The sequence below is a fragment of the Numenius arquata genome, chromosome 8, assembly GCF_964106895.1.
Source record: "Numenius arquata chromosome 8, bNumArq3.hap1.1, whole genome shotgun sequence".
NCBI classification, from domain to species: Eukaryota; Metazoa; Chordata; class Aves; order Charadriiformes; family Scolopacidae; genus Numenius; species Numenius arquata.
The window spans coordinates 31,947,015-31,965,953 of NC_133583.1; the positions used below are offsets into that span (position 1 = coordinate 31,947,015).

An 18,939-nucleotide genomic window follows, 5' to 3' on the forward strand; every position below is an offset into this window, starting at 1 on the left:
ACATACAATTAAACATCTGGCCCAGTTAAATGTATAAAAGAAGCAGTTGTGCTTAGTATGGTTTGTAGATGGAAAAGCAACACCCCTATGGAGGATGTAGCAAACATTGAGGGGCTTCTTCCGAACTGAGGTACCTGGTGTCAGGCATAAGGGGCTTTTCTTCACAATAAATAATAACAAAAAACCACAACCTGTTAACCCTGCGAAGTACAAATTCAGGTTTCATTCTCTTTCCAGATCATTCGTTAGTGCGCATTTCCTTGGCAAAGCATTGAAATAAAACAAGCCTTCAGCATGCCCAGAAGGGGAGTGCCAGCTCCCGGACCAAAAGCCGATGGAAGGAAGCCGAGCGGTGCTGGGCGGGCAGGCTCAGTTGCCAAGGACCGGCCAGGTAGGGCTGGGCTGGAGGCTGCCCTGGAGGGGTCATACGTCTGACTCTCCATCCTTCCAGCTCCCCTTTAACAGCGGGATGCTTCTCTGCGTTAGTTAAGCAATTACTGGTATTTTAGGGTGTTAGCATCTTTGCAGAAAGCCGACTGCTGGCAATCCATGGGAAGGGAAATGGCTTTACAGAAACACGTGAACTTTAGCTGTTTACAGCATCCCTTGGTGTTTGCGTAGCTGGCAGCTTGGCACAGTTGTGCAACTAGTGCTTTATCTCCTATAGTCAGAAGGTAACTGTTGTTCTAGGCTTCACCGAAGATCTAACAACTGCTAAAAATGGGATTAGCTGCCTGTGTTTTAAAAGGAGTTGATCCTGCTTTGGGATAAGGGAGTAAACATCTTGTCACAGCTTTTCTCAGCCCTGTATTTTATCATTGCTTTCGCTTTCTCTTTCACCAGCAGAATAAATGCTGTTGAAATGGTTCTGACGTGCTGTTTTCCAGAGATCTCCAAGCTGAGGGGTACCTCAAAGATGCTTGACCACATCAGGCCTGTTCCTTCCTCCCAGGAGCACAGATTTGTTCCAGAAGAGGTTTTCCGAAGCCTGACCTGTGCCAGCAGGTCTCTCTGCAGCCCAAAGCATGCATGGTCCCTGCAAACCACCAAAACCCCCATGGGCTTCAGGGTGAGTGTGTTTCCATCTCCAGCTTTTTCTTCTCCAGAATTGTCTGTTCATTCCCTGGGCAAAAGAAAAGTTTGCCGACCTTGTGAGATCAATTTTGTCTTATATTGTCATCGCTTTTCTGAGGGCACCATTTGATGCAGATCCAAAGTGCTGCCTTCCAGGGCTTGCAAAACCTGCTTGCGCTCTGGTGCTGCTGTGAAGCCCTTGCCGAGGCCGTGGTGTTGTCCACACCGGTTGCTCTAGCCCCGAGACAGAAATAATGATGCGGAGCTTGTTTAGACAGCCACCCTGACCTCTCCCACTCCTTGGTGCGTTTCTCACTAAGAAGCGACAGCCACGTGTGCCTTGTCTGCAGGGCTGCCTGCAAACCCCAGATCGGCTTTGGCATTATCCTAATCGTCGGAGCAAGTTCAGACACCTGACAGACCACCCTGTCAGTTTGACAGGCGCTGGAAGGTAAGCAAAGAAGGGATAAGGAGCCCGGGGCAATGGAAAGACATTAGAGCTGGGAACGCGGAGCTAGATCTCTCCCTTGGTCGTCTTTTTAATGGTAGGTGGCTGTGCCGCCTAATGCAGCTGGATGAACGGACCAGCTGCCCTGTCCGAGTTCGGGCTGGAGAGATTCGAGGGAAAGATATTTTGCGCGTAATAAATAAAAGAGTTGCTGAATGAGCAATTCTTGGAACTATCCTTCCCAAGGATGCCAGGCTCACAGGGATGCTCTGTGATCCATGATTAAGAAAAGAAGCTCTTCTGGCTTTAATGGACTTAGCAGGGAATAGCTCTACACTTCTTTGTAAATAAGCGATGCTTAGTGGTGCTGGGAAGTGAAAAATGTTTTGCTCTTGCTCAGATGTTGGATATGTATGTGATAGGGCATTGGCAGCAGACGTGAAAAATAGATAGGCGATGCCTAAAAAAACATCAATCTGTCTAAAAAACATGATATCATCTGTCTATTTTGGCCCAGGGGAGGGCGTCATGGCCGTGAGGCTGGCCTTGGGCTGAGCAGAACAAACTTGTGCATGGCTTAGGCTGGAAGTTGGTAGGTTGCCTGTGGGGTGGGTCAGTGAACGGAGCTCTTCCCCTCCATTTCAGGGATGTCTCTTACCTATGTGATGTTGTGACTGGCCAAGGAGTTAAGGAAGCAACGCCTGACAGAAGCTCTTTTCCTGAGGGTCATCAGGACCGGAGAGGGAGCCGTGGTACAGTCCCACGTCCTCCTGTGAGTGCTGCTGTTCAGGTGTTTTTCTATGTGTATCACTAGCTGGGAGAAGGGAGGTCCTCACACATGTGTTACCCTGGTCCTAAAACTCCTCGGCTCTCCTTGTGGCTCACAGCTCACCAGCTTCTCTGCTGCAGTCCGGTGTTGGTCATTTCAACCTGTTTTCGGAGAGAGATTGTTTCTGTCAGGCTCTGGATGTGTGGAGCAGGAAAGGAAGAGCAGCATGCAAAGCCAGTACATGAGCTTCCCTCTCCTGGATGCCAAACCCGGGTCCTCTTTGGGAAGGAACTAGGAGTTCATTCACATCTTTTATGCTGATGTTTCATGCTCTCTCTCTTTTCCATCCCCAGCGAGCCACCCTGGCAGATAGTCTGGTTCCCAAGGAATTTCACATTGTGAAGAACAGGGGAGTTTTGCCCTTGAAGTACTTCGATGAGTGAGTGATTTCTGGTTTACAAGGGTTTGTCCTCAACTCTTCAGAACGGGGGGGATAAAGTGATCTCGCCACTCTCAGGGTTTTGTTTGTTTGTTTGTGGTTTTTTGTTTTGTTTTAATTTTTCAGGCTGTGAATTTTGAATTTTTACCAAGCCTTGCCCAAAAAAGGCTACTGAGACTCTCCTTGGTCTCTCTGGACAACTTCCTAAATTTAAAGGAGATTCTTTCTCATTGTTCAAGGATTAAAATGCTAAGATTAGGAGTGAAATCCTCACAGCTTCTTTGCCAACATGATGTAACAGAACACTGTCGTCTTATTTTGATGGTCTCCTATGATCAGTTTGTGGGTGGGTGTGATGTGGATGTGGTGCTCCTCTGGCCCCGTCAGTAACTTTTAAACCCATTGGTCACTTTTTAGCTAAGTACTGTGGCAGGCCTTAAAGGGAGAAGGTTCCTACAAGATTTGTGGTGTTGGTGGCAAGAAGGAGTTTTGGCTGGGGGAACAGCTGCAGGAGGTCCAATTCTCACATTAGGCTCTAGATGCTTCCACTGAAGAGCAACCCTGTAGAGCCTTCTCTATTTCTCCAACCTGCATCAGCTTGTACATGGGACAAAGACTGAAGGGGAGAGTGAGATCCTGTAGCTAGCACTGGAAGGATTGCTTTCTAATCAAGTTGTAACATTTATGTTCATTTCAGTAAATACACAACACTGCTTGAAGACCGTGAAAAGAAACTACGGCTGTTCCCATCCATGTAAGTATCACTCTGCATGAAGTTGTTGGGGAAAAAAACCTGCTGTTTGAATTTCATTTCCCGGGAAAATACCATAACATGCTATACAGAACAATGAGGTGTCTCTTTCTGGTCTGTTAGGAAACCTTCTGGGAGGTTAGAAGTCATCCAGCTGATGGAGGTGATGGATAGCATGTTGGAAAAAGCTGGAGTAGACAAGCTAATCAGAGTAACAGGGCCTTTACAGGTAGATAACTCATTTGGACCCAAACAACTTCCTTGTACCCAGAAAAATAACATCCTGTTTTCCCCAGTGTTTATCCTTGCTGTGCTTAAGGGGCCTCCAAGCAGGTAGTTTCTACCCAAGCCAGCTGTCTGTAGGTCCTGTAATTACCAGGGGTTTCCTCTCTTGAGCTTCTGTTCATCTTCACCTGATCCACAAAGAACAAACAGTTATCTTGCTGGTGTAGGAAATACATTTTTTGGCAAAAAAGCCAGAAAGGAATGCGCTTGGCATTATTACTATGGAGGAATGAAGGCAGTAGCTGTCTCATCTCTGCGTTGGGAGATAGGCTGCTATGTTACAAAAAGGGCCATTGGAAACCTTCATACACCTAAAAACCAGGTGTCAAAGAACATCTGTACCTTGCTCGGCCTTATTTTCTCTTATTGCACAGTAATGAAAAAGTTTTAATGGATGGGGAAGGATTTCTGAAAAATGTGGAGCATTGCCTCAGCAGGAACCCCAGCTGGAATTAGCAGGGAAGCTCCCATGGATGTTGACAGGAGGGTAGTCAGGATAGCGCATAACACGGTTGAAAACAAACCTGTGAATGCATGCAGAAAGGCTCTTTCCCTTCTCCTTTATACCTTTAGTAGTGCTTTGTCCTCAAAGGGAAACCTCCTTCAGAAGAAATGACAGATCTGTGCTAACCTCTGTTGTTAAAGGAGTAGGCTGGCCAGGCTCTGCCAGGCTGTGATTTTTCTTGCCTGTTTTGCCAGCTGCACAACGTGCTGGAGCTGATGAAGGCAGAGCAGAACATCTACAACATCATTTTCCATGAGCTGATTCGGCAGGTCAGCGTGGACTGCATGGAGAGAGGACAGCTGCTTTCGAAGCTCAGGTCACCATTAGCCATCCACCCTTAATCCCCCTCTTGATTTATGCCAGTGTTCTCCTGGGAGTAGCATAAGATAGTGCATATTGTTCCTAATGTCCTGGCCCAGCAAAGCTAGCCTGTCGCAAGGTAATCAGCATGGGGTCTGATGCCAGGCGTGAAATAGGATTACCCTGCAGTTAACAACCAGGGCTAATGAGCCTCTGTTAGGTAATCTGGAGCTTGAAGTTGATGACACTGTCTGGGCACCTTGTTGGTGTGACATTCAATGGAAGTTTTCACACGTAGAATGGCTGGTACTTCCTTCACAGCTGATGTTCCCTTGCTCAGATTACCACTAAGTGTTGCAAATAAATTGTTCTAGAGTGTTTAAAATCCCCAGTCCAAACACTTGAAAGACTGCCTTCTAGATAGCTTTCTGTACAGGGAAAGGAAAGGATCCTCAGATGGGGGAAGACTGCACTCTCAGGTAAATAGCTTTTTTTTACTTTCTTTACTGCAGGCAGAGATACGTGGGACTCCTGGAGCGGATTCCTGAACAGATGAAGATCCTCTACAAAAACATGATGGCACAGCGGTTGGTGAACAGACATATTACAGAAGACCTACTCTGTTTTAAAGAAAATGTTGGACAGCTGGCCAGGTATGAGTCCTGCCTGATCTCTATACCCTAGGCTTAGTCCATTGATTTTGGTCGGTTTTCTAATCTTCCTCCCATAGGTGCAGGAAGACAGTGTTATGATTTGAAGCAGAGCAACAGGGACCACACTTGAGCCTCCTCACACTCTCACTGCACCCTCCTAGTGCCAAATAATGTCAAAGCCACCTCCTTCTCTTAGCATGCTGGAGGTTCGTTGGTGGGGAACTGCAGAAAGGGGTTGTTGAACAGGCATGCTTGGAAAGAGAAGGTCATCGAGATGCCTTTCACCCCTACAGTGTGATGATTGTGTAGGAGGAAGAGAGCCCTGCATGGTAACATAGGGCCCACCAGTCTGTGTCTGCCAGATTAGAGACCTTTGGGTTGAGTTAAAATTGCATTAAGACCATTCCCTGCTGTTTCAGAGAGCTGTGTGAGGTACAAGAACATGACTGCAAGGTGACCAAAGAAGCAGAAAAAGCTCAAGAGGAGCTAGCTGCAGGCATGCAGGAGGCTAAGGCGAGTGTAAAGTAAGTTGCTTTTGAAGTTGAGGTTGGGAGATTTCTGCAGCATGCTGGCATCATTCTTTTGGGGTTGTTGGGAAGGAGAGGTTGAGGGCCTATTTCCTTCTGGGGAAGAGAACTTCACTATAAATCCTAAACACCTCAAACAGATAGAAGATTGTTCAAAACTTTTCTAGTTTTAAGACATGAAAGCTGCATTCATTGCTCAGGTGCTGGCATTCCCTTTTCTTCACCCCACATTGACCGTTGGTGAGCTCTTCATAGTCTAGCAGAGCCTGCAGCTCTGAACTTCTGAGAGCCCATGGACATAAATTGAGGATTTAGGTGGCTGGTATCAGAGTTGCGGTGAGTGCTTAGGCAGATGAATTCACTTAGAGATTTGTATTCATACTGATCGGACACTCGCAATGGAAATAACAGAAAGGTGTTGTAGGGGCTTAGGGAAAAGGACCTGTGAATTTACAGGCTGTGCGAGAGGTGACTGAGGAAGGAGTGAGGGAGAGGAAATGACTAAGAAAACCCTTGGGAGAAAGACATTAAATGTGGATGAGAAACACAGGTGCACATATTTCATTGTCTTTCCCTTCTTCTAGACTTTTGGAAGAGTATCGGGAGTTATACGAGTTACAGAGAAGACGACTGGAAGAGCAAGTTCTTCTGGTAGCCCGAGAGAGAGATGTTTGGAGCTCAGCAGCATATGACCTGGCTCTGAAGGTAGGTGCAGGAGATCAGTCATACATTGCAAGGTATAAGCCACTATAGCTAGCAGTCTTGTTCCAAGGGCAGATTTCATCCCAAAGAACATTTCTATTCAATAGGATTGGGTAGTAACACATCTCATACTTGACCTGACCTCATTTCCTGAGGTCTGTTGCATTTCACGTGTGGTTTTTAAATAGAAACTGGTTCATTTACACAGCATTTCTGGTACTGATCTCCAGGTTCGTGCAGGAAGAACTTCTGTGAAATTAATATTTCCATTCAGAGATGGGTTTGACTAAACAGTTTCCTATTCCTCATAATTTAGAATATCGTAGCCACATTCCTTACACTTCCTCACAAAATGTTCTTGGTTAACTCTGTGCTTCCTTGTTTTGTGCCCCCCTTGTTTGTGATCTCCTGCTTTATCTCGTTCAAGTATAAAACCTGTTCACAGAACTTCTGGGGCTGTTGGGGAGATCAGAGGTTTAATTGTAAGGAAAGTGGACTCAACCACTTGATCTCCATTTCATTTATGGTAAAGCTCCCCTGTTACTGTCGGGTGTCTCTCCTCTCAGGAGAAAACAGGGCAGATAACAATGTTTCTTTCAGATAATAGACAGAAACCAGCTCGCATTGGTTCGCAGGCTTCATGTTAGTGGAAGCACACTGATCAACGTTCTCAAGCATTTCATAGTCCTCCTGGCCTCAAAGGTAGGGGCCCGTCTGTGATGGATAGTTGTTCAAAGTGTGTGTATGCGTGGTTTGTGTAGCTCTGTGGTTCTCAGTAAAGCATTTGGTACTTCGGTTGTTATTTGAACTTTCAAATCTTGGTCTAGTTTCAAACAAGCATTAAAACTTGAAAGAGTTCACTCTCTGCTTTTCTCTCTTTACTCCATGCCCCTTTTCTCTACCTCAACCTTTTCTTTCTCCTCTGTTTCCTCTTTTTCTTTGTGGCTTTCTTCCTTCTCCCTGTTCCTTCTCCATAAAACCAAAACAGATGCAGACTAGTGTAATTTTGGCCTCGTAGATATGGGGCTGGATGTTATGTCAGTAACATACGAGCAACAAGGAGTCAAATGCTGAGTTCTGGCATGCCTGGAGAGGGTGAGCCACCCTAGTCCTATCTCAAAGGGTTTGTGAGGGCTGTGCTGCGGAATTACAGACATTTCCCAGATCTCTAATATGTACATATCTCAAAATAGCTAGAGCAAAGGGAGAATTCCTCCAACTCAGATCAAAATAATCATGACAACAGTCCCTTTTCCCACCCTCTTGCCCAATGCGTGCAGGACACGGGAGACTTGGCTGATCTGCAGGAAGAGACCGAGCAGTTCAGGGAGAGGCTGGGTTGTGTTGGAGCAGAAATAGAGCGTTCCAAGGAGTCCAGCCTGGGGAAACTGCAAACCATCTGCAGCAGCCTCAACAAGTGGCTTCAGTACTTCCATTGCAGTGACTTGTGAGTGGCCCAGAGGGACTGGGGGTAGCAGTCAACTCCCTCAACCTTTGCCTTGTGACTGTAGGTCTTGCTGGCCCACTGCAAAGCGTGCACTGATTCTCAGGTGCAGTGAGATTTGGTGCCCTTTGCACCATCCCTCACTGCTCTGTTTTTCTCTTCAACGAGTGTATTTTGATAGTCACGTCCCTAACAGTAACTCCAAAGAGATAGTGTGGGTTTGTGGTTGAATTCAGTGGAGCAAGGATTGTATCCTCCTGCTGTGAACCAGAGTGTCCTTCTTGCAGCTGTCGTTGCTATGACAGAATTCTGCTATTTGGTTCATTTTAACTTGAATGCACACACGTTAATGCTTCAACATAGCACTTGATTCTCTGACGTACAGATACAAAATGAGACTGAGACACATGATGTTTCAAATCCAAAGTAATTTTTTATGTTAAGGTGATTGTATTTTGCAGGCTTTTTGTTAGTTCATTGTGGTATATTAAATAAAACAAAGTATAAATGCAAGTAAAAACCACAAAATATACATGTGTTCATTAACAAAAGATACCACTTTATAGTTTTCAATCAGAGAGTTAATAATGTCTGAATTTTTAATATGTGCTTTGATTTTAATCTTTGCTGGAAGTAACACATTTTCTTAACTGACACCCAATGTCTGTGTTGTGCTGCGTGAGAGAACAAAAATCTTTGCTTGAGTAGGGCCTGGTGGGTTTTAGTTCTCTTTTGAGTTACAATTTGTGTCACAAATTTGGTATATATCTCTAAAGATTAAAAAAAAAAGAGTGTATGTCTTTACTCTTGGTTTTACCTTGGCTACTAAAGGAGTTTTTCCTCTCATCTCTCATCCCTTCTTTCCCTTTGCTTTAGCTCCTCTCCAATGAATGAAAAACTACTGGATGAAATCCTACCAGATATCAAGAACATGATAAATGTAAGATTTTTGGCATTTGGACATATTATTGAGTGGTACCTGCTCAGCAAATTACCACGTTAGCTGAGCCACAGCCCATCAAGACTGTGAATGAAAACACATTAGCTCAAATCTTTTGTGCAGAAGCTAAAGCTAAGAATCTACACATGAGAAGTTAAAATTGACCAATACCATGGTTCGGCCAGTGCATTAAACTTAGTCATGTGTTGAGCACTGTCTGAAGACAGCTCTGGTGACTGATAAATGACATTAATCTGTAGAAGCGCTCAGAATTGTCACCAATAAGTTTCCTGTTTATTGTGCTGTTTACTCACTGTGACGTCTTTATACCCATGAATTCATCACACTTACCTGATTTCCATCACCTTTCTGCTGCAGCCAAGGGGTAGTCCAACTTTTGGGGGCATGGTGAGCTTGCAACTTTTCTTTCAGATACTAAAAGAAGACCTGCAGCAGTACGGAGGGGAGGTGTACCTGAGAAAGACGGAAAGTCTGAGGAGCGCTGCCAGCCTGCAGGAGCACTGGACGGAGCTGGGACAAACAGTCCTGAATAGACACCGGGATTTTGCTGGAGCGTTGCCTCCACAGCACGCTGCCCTGGAAGAAATAAACCAAAGGGCATGTGAACTCTACCAGCAATACAATATAAGGATAGATGGGAATAACGGTAAGGAATGACCAATTTTGCAGTTCAGTCTTTCCTTGGGGATGCCAGGAAAGTAGCGGGTAATAACGTGTACTGGCCTTTCCCAAAGTTAAAAGTAAAAAAATCTGACCCCCAGATATGTGCTGGGAATCAAGAGCATTCAGCGGGATAAATTCCAAGAAACCTGACTTGCAGTCACATGTAAAAAGAATATCTGAAATTGTAACTATGATACAGTGCAAAGAACATGCAATGCAGACATGACACAGGGACGCTGTGTTATGTTCAAAGGTGGTTTGTGGTTATGCATGGAGAAGAACATAAATGTAAAAGGAAAGAATGGATGTTTAAAATGTAAAGTAAAACATCACTCTGGAGATCATTACTAGATAACACTGTCTCAGAGGGTAATACTTTTTTTTATTACTTTATCATTAACACAAAGTTATCTTAATCTAGATACCAAATTATCTTGATAATAAAGTATGTAAATAAATGTTTTCTTTGCTGATATAGAGTTATCATGTCCTGTGTAAGATAACAAACATATATTGGGTAATTTGCAACTAACCTTTCTCAACCTTTGCCTCTGCAAGACCTTGACTCGTTTCTGATTTCAGAATTGTTTTGTCTCTGATGTTTTTTTAATCATCTTATTTCCTTTTAGCAGACTAAAACCAAACTGAATGTGTGCTGTCAGGAACTCATGTTTGCTAAGCTGCTTCTCATACTCTCATCTTGTTCTTTCACTCAGGGTTATCCTGTACTTTTCTCTACGTTATTTTATGCTACATGTTATATTTCAGCCTTCTAAAGGAGCTGACGTAGAATGATAAATCTGACCATCCAAAGAGACACCTAAGGAAGTAAATATTCCCAGTAGTTCTCATTAGAAACTGAGACAAAGAAGAAGGAACAAGGCCATAATTGGCTGGACACCAGCATGGCAAAAAGTTAACAGCGGATTGTCGGAAGTCTTGATAGTTAGTCGTGATCTGAACCAAGAGCTAGGCAGCACAGCGCAGACATCTGATCCAAAATTGCTCCGTCCAGTAAAGTCCAGAAAAAGAGGGATTTTAGCTTATTTTAACACAGGGAACTGGGCCACAGGAAATGTATTCTCTTGATCCATACAAGGAGGGTATTTTGAATGGTTTGGATTCATTTTTTCATTGTGGCCTTTCGTAATGGCCTTTCAGTTGAAATAGTATTAATTAAATATTAAAATAATAGTTTAAAAAATTTTCATCACCTACATGTGCATAACATGCCATTTTTGCTACAAGATGTCATGGAGGCCAGGACATCACCAGCTTAAACATTGGATATCAAGAGCAAACGTTGTTATATTTCAAGCACATTCCCCAGTAAACAGAGAGTATCATGTGCCAGATCAGTGAATGAACAAGTAATTTACTACCTTGTCCATCTGTTTTTGCACATCGGTGCATACTGTATCACCTGCGTCTTTGAAGAACCGGGTTGTAACTGCAAAGCTGTTTTAGAAAGAGTTATATTAAGCCTTTATGCAATGAGGGAGCCAAATCTGCCAAGACAAGAAGGAAAGTCAGGGCTTCAAATCAAGCCCATTTTCTTTCAGCTTGCTTTGAATTCAGTGCTTACTAAACAGCTCATTCTTAGTCCTAAGCATAGCCAATTGCCACGTAGGCTGTTCATCCCTCTTGGCATCCCTCTTTGAATCCAGCTTTGTTTTTGTTGGCTGAGAGAATTATAATTAAAGGTTCATATTTTCTTCCCCTGCAGTCACAGCTAAGTTTTTGACAGCCTTGGTGAAAAGTATGGAAGATTGGTTATTCAAGGTGCAAAAGCTGAAGAGAGGTTCTGGCACGTACGAAGCTGAGCTGCAGGCATTTTATCACAATATTCCTGTGTGGCTGGCCCAGGTGAATGCAGTGATGAGCTGTATAGGCTCCAGCAAGTTGGATGAAGCTGAGAGTGATAAGGAACCACATTTCCCGTAAGGACAGAGGTGTTAATTGTGTCTGGGCTGGCCTTGTACGTTAAACTTCACTCCTAGGAAAACAGAAATTATTTTTTGGGGGGGACCCTGGTGCAGTGGGATAAACGTGATCAGCTGAAGTGTTAAAATGATTGGCAACTGCCTTTCATTTGCTTTGATTTGGCAATATCTGTGGAAACAGTTGGTGGCTTCAGTATCGCTCCTGGAACATCACTGTCTCCCTCAGAACTGCCACCTGCTTTGGAAATCTTGACATTTGAAGAAAACCAAAAATATGTGATTCACTTAGAGTCAGATTTCTGGGGACATATTCCTCCTCATGGTACTCCATTGTCTTTGGTAAATATCATCAGGAAATAAATTATTTACAGAACACATGGATAACATAACAAGTAAGAGATGACTGGCAAATGCCAAGTTTTCTCACAACTATAGCATTAATAAAAATGCCTATATCATGTTTCCAGCATATGGTGTACTAAAATATGTAGTTTTCTTTGAGCTGGGTAGCAAAAGATGTCTTTGTGATAGGAGATCTTCAGCTCTGGTGCACTAGAGGTCACTTTGTTTCTGGATTATTTTTTTTTTTCTCAGGGTGGTACCTAGAGAACTTTTTAAGATGATTCGGCAATGGGTTCTGTCCGTGAATAATGAGGTTGAGAAGAGTATCACAGATCTTAATGAAAAAGTAAGTGCAAGCCTGAAACTTCTAGGGATAAGAGCACTGTATGTAGGTATTCACCCTTTCCTTTAATTTCCATCTGGCCAGAGTGCAGGTATGAGGAATGCTCGTTTCTCTTTTGACACTTTCTTTCCTGTTTGAGTTGAGTTATGGCTTTTGTCTTCCAGCCAAAGGAGCAGAGGAGAACTCCTCTAAAAATAGCTGTAAGGTCTCCTATACAGCGCATGAACACAATTTTATTGTTTCATCTTTAGCATCCGTTTCCTTTGGAATAATATTGATATTTCCTGTTCAGAGAACTGTTTTGGCTGCTGGCTCTCTGTGGTTTTTCTTCTTTCTCCCAGGATTGTAGACCAGACGCTCTCACCATGCATTTTTAAAACTTTCTATAAGTGTGGTGTGTGTTTTTTGGTTTATTGCTGAATTCTGGAAAAGAGAAAGCACCATGTGGCTGATAATCAGAGTATGATCCTAAACAAGAACAGGGAAAAGGATAGCTCCATGACAGGAGAAGATGGGTTTGTAACGGGAATGAATATGGGAGAAAAAGTAGTAAAAGCAAATGTTTCTGTCATTAGGTCAGTTTGCAAATTGAACTAGGTAGGACATTGGCTTATGTGAAATGCATTGACTTCAGACTACTTGGCAAGACCAGTCATTTATTTTACTGGTTTAGATTCGCTCTGACATTTTGTACAGGTGACTGAACTGCACCAAAACCTGACCCTGTGGGTGGTGAATTTGCTGAGACACATGACAGCAGACAGCTTGTCCTGGGACCATCCCCGGTGGCAAGAGTCAGACACCAAGATGGATGAGGAGCTCAGACTTCTGGAGGCTTGTAAGCTACAGCATGGAGCTGAAGAGATTGTTGCAGAGATGGGCAGACTCTCTGGCTCTATAGTCAGGTATCAGCAGAGGTCTTCAATTTCATCTAAAGGGGTTTTCTGAAGAAAAAATGTGTAGTGTGCTGGGAGATTGATCATGGATCGATATTGGAATTTGTAGGGAGCTTAATAAGATAGGAGCACCTAAAGAGAATGGCAATGCCTGCTTTATACCTAGTACTGCTATAAAACATGCTAGCATCTGTGTCTGCATGGGCTCTGCCCACCCTTCTGTGGATGACCTCCAGAGGACCTAAGGTCAGTACAGGCAGCAAGTCTGCAGTCCAGGTCACCTGGAGCAAAGCCTCCCCCTGATCTGTGCTCACATGTCCGCTGTGGGTTAGTACAACACTCTCTGGGAGGTCAATGTGTGAGTGGGGCAGGCAAGGATTGCTCTTCTGGAGACTTCTCTGCTGCAGAGGTCTGCAGATAGCTCCTGTACCTTGCTGACAGCAGCAGGATCCTGGCTGAAGGTAATAAAGCATCTGAGGGCGCTTCTGCAGGGCTAATGACATTCTGCATCTTTGCAGCTCCTGCCGTGATATTGTCAATGCAATCGTTCGAAAGAAACATTCTGAAATGGATTTAGAAGCTGATTTTGAGCTGGAGGAGCTGAATAAGATCAAGGTAAAAATTACCTGTGTTTCCAGCTGTCTAGGTCTGGGGTATATGAGACTGCATTTGCTTTGTAAAAGGTAGAGAAAAATATATGTGAGGGTTTTAAGAACTCCAGTGGATTACTGTGGTCGCCCAAGTTTCCTACTGACTCTGCAGTCCTGGAAAGCAGATAAACCTGGATCAGGTCATGTTCAGTTTTAGTATTTTCCTACCCTGTTTCAGGGTACGTATGTAAGGGCTCTCCTGTGAGACTTATTCCATATGAGTGGCAGTAGATTCATCTCTGGTTCAAAGCTTGTCAGAGCCATGTACATCCAGACGAGCAGTGCTCAGGAGTTCCTAAAGGTTCTTGGTGCAACATACCTTTATACAGATGCAGTTGAAACTTTTTGCAGATAAAGTTCTTAGTTGTTACCACTGTCATTGCCAGTGTTTAGCTGAACTTTGCCTGCACTTTCGGAATACAAGAGGTAGACCCTTCCTGAAGCCCAAGGCTTCCTTGAGCACAGGGAAAATGGCATTGCTTCAAAGAATGTAAGAAGCTTCTCTGCAGGGACTGAAAATACTCATGCTTCTGTTCTGTGTTACCTTAGCGAGTGAAAAATTAACCCCTGGGATTTACACTCATTTCTCCCTACATGGGCTGGGGTAGTGGCTGTGACAGATGTTCTGCACTGGCCTGAGGAGCAGCTTGTTGAAGGGATTAGTTGGTGGGAGTGATTAGCCAGTGACAGAAAGTTTGGAGAAACATCTTCCTGTTCCTTTGTAGGATGAGGATGGAAGGGTTCAGGTAGGTCCCTGGAACAGGTAAAGACAGAAAGGTGGAATTATTTAACTGACTGAATTAATATAATAACAGCTATTTTTTCTGCTCAATAATCCTTGAATAATCATTTTCTTTTATGTCTTCCCAGAGTGAGTGCTGTAATTGGATTGAAGTGTGTAGTCTTCTCCTTTCAGAGATCAAAGGCACTCCGGTCTCCCTTCTGGATTTAGAAAAACTGAGAAACCTCTTTGGATCAGAGGTATATATAGACTGCATTTGCAGTTCTAGGTTGAACCGTTTTGAATGAAGGTCTGCTTCAAAACTTTACCTTAAGGAAGTAGCTACACTTCAGTTTGAGGGAAGATTTTGCATGGAGACCTGCATGCACGCAAAGTTGCAGCTAAGAGCTATGAGGTTTTATGACTGTAAACTGGTTAAAAATCACAGTGCTTCTTGTGAGGGCAGGTCTAAGGCAAAACCAGAGCTTCAGTGGAGCTAGGAGATTTTACTCCACTGGTAGATCAGTTCCCCATGGTGCATGATAGCTTCTGCTTCACCCATTGGTGTGGACTTTGGCTGGAATTCTGGTGGTTGCCCTGCCATCAGGAGATCAGGCTGAACATCTAGTTTAATTCCTTATGTTGCTAAATGGATGCCTGAGACTTCCTGTGACAATTAGATGTGGTTTATAGATGGTTGGTCTGGCATTGGTCTACTTTCATACCAAACAGGTTAAATTCAGATGATGAGGAAATGGCTTTAGGTTTATTGTCTTGAACAATTTGTTTGCATCAGTTCTGAACTCAGTCCCCCAAGCAAAGTGACTCTGTTCATCACTTTGTGTACAGCCAGTGCTGTAGTTCGTGTGCTGCCCCTCTTTTTCTCCCTGCCATGGCCTATACAGGTATGCCACAGTGGGTCCTCTTATGTAATGTTCAGTAATTAGCATATTTGTTTGTGATTTGGAATATATTCATACACAGGACCCACCTAGCTGGCTGAAGTCCGAGTCTAAATATGTGCAAGAGAAAGTCAGATTTGCCTAGATTATTTGGATGGACTGTGCTACTCACCTGGTCCTTATGGTGCCTTGCAGGAATTGCAACTGAAGGTTCAGCTTAAGGACACGGTCATTTCTTTGACTCAGGAAGAGCTTGAAGCTGAAGATGCCAACAGCAATGGGAAACCCCTAACAGAGGAAGAAACGTTAGAAGTAAAGGAGGAAATTGCTATTATGCAGGTGGCTGTAGTAGCTGCAATATGCTAATTTCCAGCAGGGCCTTTTTAATTATTGCTTGGTGTACGCGATGTGAAACATGGCCTTACAGCTGCCTTGAATGCCGCTAAGCTAGTGGTATCTCCTGTTTCTTGTTCCTTTTCTCTTTCAGCAGCAGCCGGGTGCTGGTATGGATTATCTGGCTGAGGACAATGAAGCTACTAAAGACATGATCAGATATGTAGGACATGACTCCAATGTCCACCTGAAGTCTTTGAAGTCAGACATCGTTTCGGTTACAGGGGTAGGAGTCTCCACTGCATGAATGGTTTTAGGCTGTTGGTAGAGATTTGGAGCTGGGTTTTAGCTGTCTACTCAGACTCTTTCATGAGACCCCCTTTAACACTTGTGTCAAGCCTGCTGGGGCAGTGCAAGATGCTGGTATTCTCTCTGGTTCCTCTCCTTTTGCAATTGTAAATAATCAGTAGCACAGTTACCACAGCTGCAAGTTGTCCTCCTGACCCAGCTGTTATTGCCACGGCCCCAGAACTTTTGTGGGACCAATAACAGGTGATACATGTAGTCTGAGCCAGGACTATCTGCAGAGACACGAATGGTGAAAATAGTTTGGTGCTGAGCACATGGGAGGAGTTGAAGAGGATTCAGAGGTTCAGGGAGGTCCCACAACAACAGGGAAGAAAGAAGTTCAGGTTGTTTAGTCCTCCTAGGTCCTTGTTTTCTCCACTTGCCTTTGGGATGGTGACCTTTGGTAAAGTTGCTCTTCAGAAGTCATATGGGCCTGCCTTTTGCAGTCATTCCCTGCTCAACCAATCATCCAGAGTGGAGCCCAGAGGTACAGGAATTGTGGATCGTTAGCAAACTGTCACTGGATGGTCCTGCTCCTACTCAGCTGCATTGCTGAGTGTGCCTTGCTCTTCATGCATTAAAGGTGGGCAGCTAGTGCAGAGTGACAGTGGGGGAGACAGCAGCGTTTCTCCATGTACTTTGGTTTGTTTTACAGAAATTAATCTCTGGAAATCACAGTTACCTTCCAAAGCTCAGAGTAGGAACATTTTAACAGTTACTCTTACAGAAAAACCCTGGTTGTCGTCTTCAGATGAAGAAAACTTACACAAACCTGTTGGAGGAGCTGCCTCTTTGTGTTCTCTGAATATTGTTTTGTTGGTTTTTTCCCTCCCGGTCAGGCTACAGCCATCTCCAACCTCTGTAACCCAGTGAATGCACCAGCAACCCAAGACTATGAGACAGCGAGACTTTCATGTCTGAGTCGGAAAACGATTTTTAATTCCGAGATCAGTTCAGTGCCTGAACTAGCCTCTGATTTTACATGTTTTGCTGGTACTGAGCTCTTGTCTGTGTTGCGACGGTGCACTGAGACACCAGCACCGAACCAGACACATGCTTCAGATGGAATGCGGCATTATTGGTTTCACATTCACTCATAGAAGGTTTTGCTCTTCCCAACCAGAGGGAGATGACTGCCACCAAGCCGTCGACTCCTTTTTCACAGAAAGGGTTTGAAGCCCTAGCAATGCTGGAACACCTGCAAGTGCAGCTCATGTGAGTACTGGTCCTGTGCTGGGGGCATGAGCAGAGCAGGATTTCATCCCAGGCAAGTGTCTGGTCTGCTCTCTGATGTGGTTCTGCTTCTCCAATATCTGTTGACATAATTTTAGGTTTCCTTTAATTCTGATTGTCTTGGGCCATTGACTGTGATTTATGTTAGCTGAAGACATGAGCCATGTCAGCCCTCCTTCACCTGTGAGCAGATTTTCTGGTTTGTGTACTTATGAGGTACATTGCAGAGGTACTCATGATGGTTTTCTGCAAGACTTCTGAATACTTCAGGTCCCGTTAGCACTGCAAGGTGCTACGTGAATGCAGCTGTGCATTTCTAGGGCCTGCTAGTGCCCAGGAGCTTGGTAGGTACAGCCCCACGTAATGTTGTGCCTAAGTGTGGGGAAGACAATGAAAGGACACCCAAGAAGCACCGTGCAGAACCACTTTAAGGTTTCTGTTTGGTAATTACTTCCACGCTTAAGCAGGCTTGGGCACCCTGAACTGCACTCCCTCATACTCCTTGTGTTGTCTGCAAGCTTGCGTTATCCAGAGTAAGCCCATGTCATTATCCTTGCTAATAGAATTGACTGTGCTCTGTATTTATCCTTGGACAATGAAGATCAGCATCTCACCCTTTGCTAGCAAACACTGAGTTTCAAAATTAATTCAATTTGCAGGGTTTACATAGAGATGTGCCATGAAGTCCCTTATAGATCTTTTAACAATGCCCTTCTCTGAAACCATAAATGTGTTTGTTTATAGAGTCAGTTGATCCTACTGAACACTTTGGCTTTCTAAATCTTTCTTTTAAGTATCCTGCCAGCAGCTGCTTAGATTTCAGGTTTCAGCAGTATCTTTGCTTCTGTGTTTCAGAGAAACAGAGATCCGTGCTCAGAATGCAGAGGAGAGATCTGAGGGTCTTGAAGAGAAGCTGGAAGAAGCTCTGCAGAGAATCAAAGAGCTAGAGAGTGAGCTGGAGAAAGAAGGGAAAGTCATCCCAGAAGCCACACACGCAGAAGGGCAAGGTCAGGAGAATCAGTATTCTGAACCCTCTTCTAGACTCAGAGAGGGAAGTAGTATTTGAGGACATCTCTTTCATCTCCTGTTTACTGCAGGACCCTCTCCTCCTGGGCACACCCTAGGGTTTTGTCTAGACTCTTTGTCAGATCATGCCAATATGATGTGGCTGGGTGTTTCTTAGGTCGCATGTTTGTTGCAGATGAAAGTATTTCTTTGTGTCCTTTCTCAACTGCGTCTGCACAGGAGAAAGAATGGGAATCAAAACTTCTTCCCTTGGTACCTCGGTGTATCCCATCTCCTTGACATCAAAGGGGGAGGAGAGGCTAACTTGTTTGTTAAGAATGTGATACCTTCGGCACATTTTTACTCTGTGGTATTTTTAATGAGTTTGGTTTGTTTCTTTGTTTTTCTTTCAGAAAAATATTTCCAAGAAAGTGTCCCAGAAGTAGAGGCCTGCTTAAGTCCCAAAGATTCTACCTCTGACCAGTCCAAAGGATCCAGAAAAAGCGAAGATTAAAGAACAGTAATGCCTGAGTAGTTTCTCAGTGCCCATTCAACTCTTGCCCGATCCACTGCCTTACTCCTCGTCCACTACCCCAACATCCCTGTGCTATCTCAGCATTTATGCTGTTCTTCTAGTTGGCTCTACCACTTCCACATCTGTCTTCTTTGTCCTCTACCTCCTCCCACAGCTCTAATATCTTT

General features: G+C 44.2%; 1 protein-coding gene across 1 annotated transcript; it reads left to right on the forward strand.

The window, feature by feature from the left end:
• The first annotated feature begins 294 nt into the window (after nucleotides 1–294).
• AXDND1 (axonemal dynein light chain domain containing 1) lies at nucleotides 295–18,751 on the forward strand. The gene is given in 25 exon segments (XM_074151763.1): nucleotides 295–391; nucleotides 888–1,069; nucleotides 1,425–1,525; nucleotides 2,168–2,294; nucleotides 2,645–2,730; nucleotides 3,428–3,484; nucleotides 3,605–3,710; nucleotides 4,466–4,587; nucleotides 5,084–5,224; nucleotides 5,644–5,748; nucleotides 6,336–6,456; nucleotides 7,054–7,155; nucleotides 7,734–7,900; nucleotides 8,774–8,837; nucleotides 9,270–9,504; nucleotides 11,248–11,461; nucleotides 12,059–12,152; nucleotides 12,846–13,054; nucleotides 13,564–13,660; nucleotides 14,566–14,713; nucleotides 15,422–15,657; nucleotides 15,809–15,937; nucleotides 17,123–17,214; nucleotides 18,088–18,239; nucleotides 18,651–18,751. Coding segments are annotated over 25 exon segments (3,285 nt in total).
• The last annotated feature ends 188 nt before the right edge of the window (nucleotides 18,752–18,939 follow it).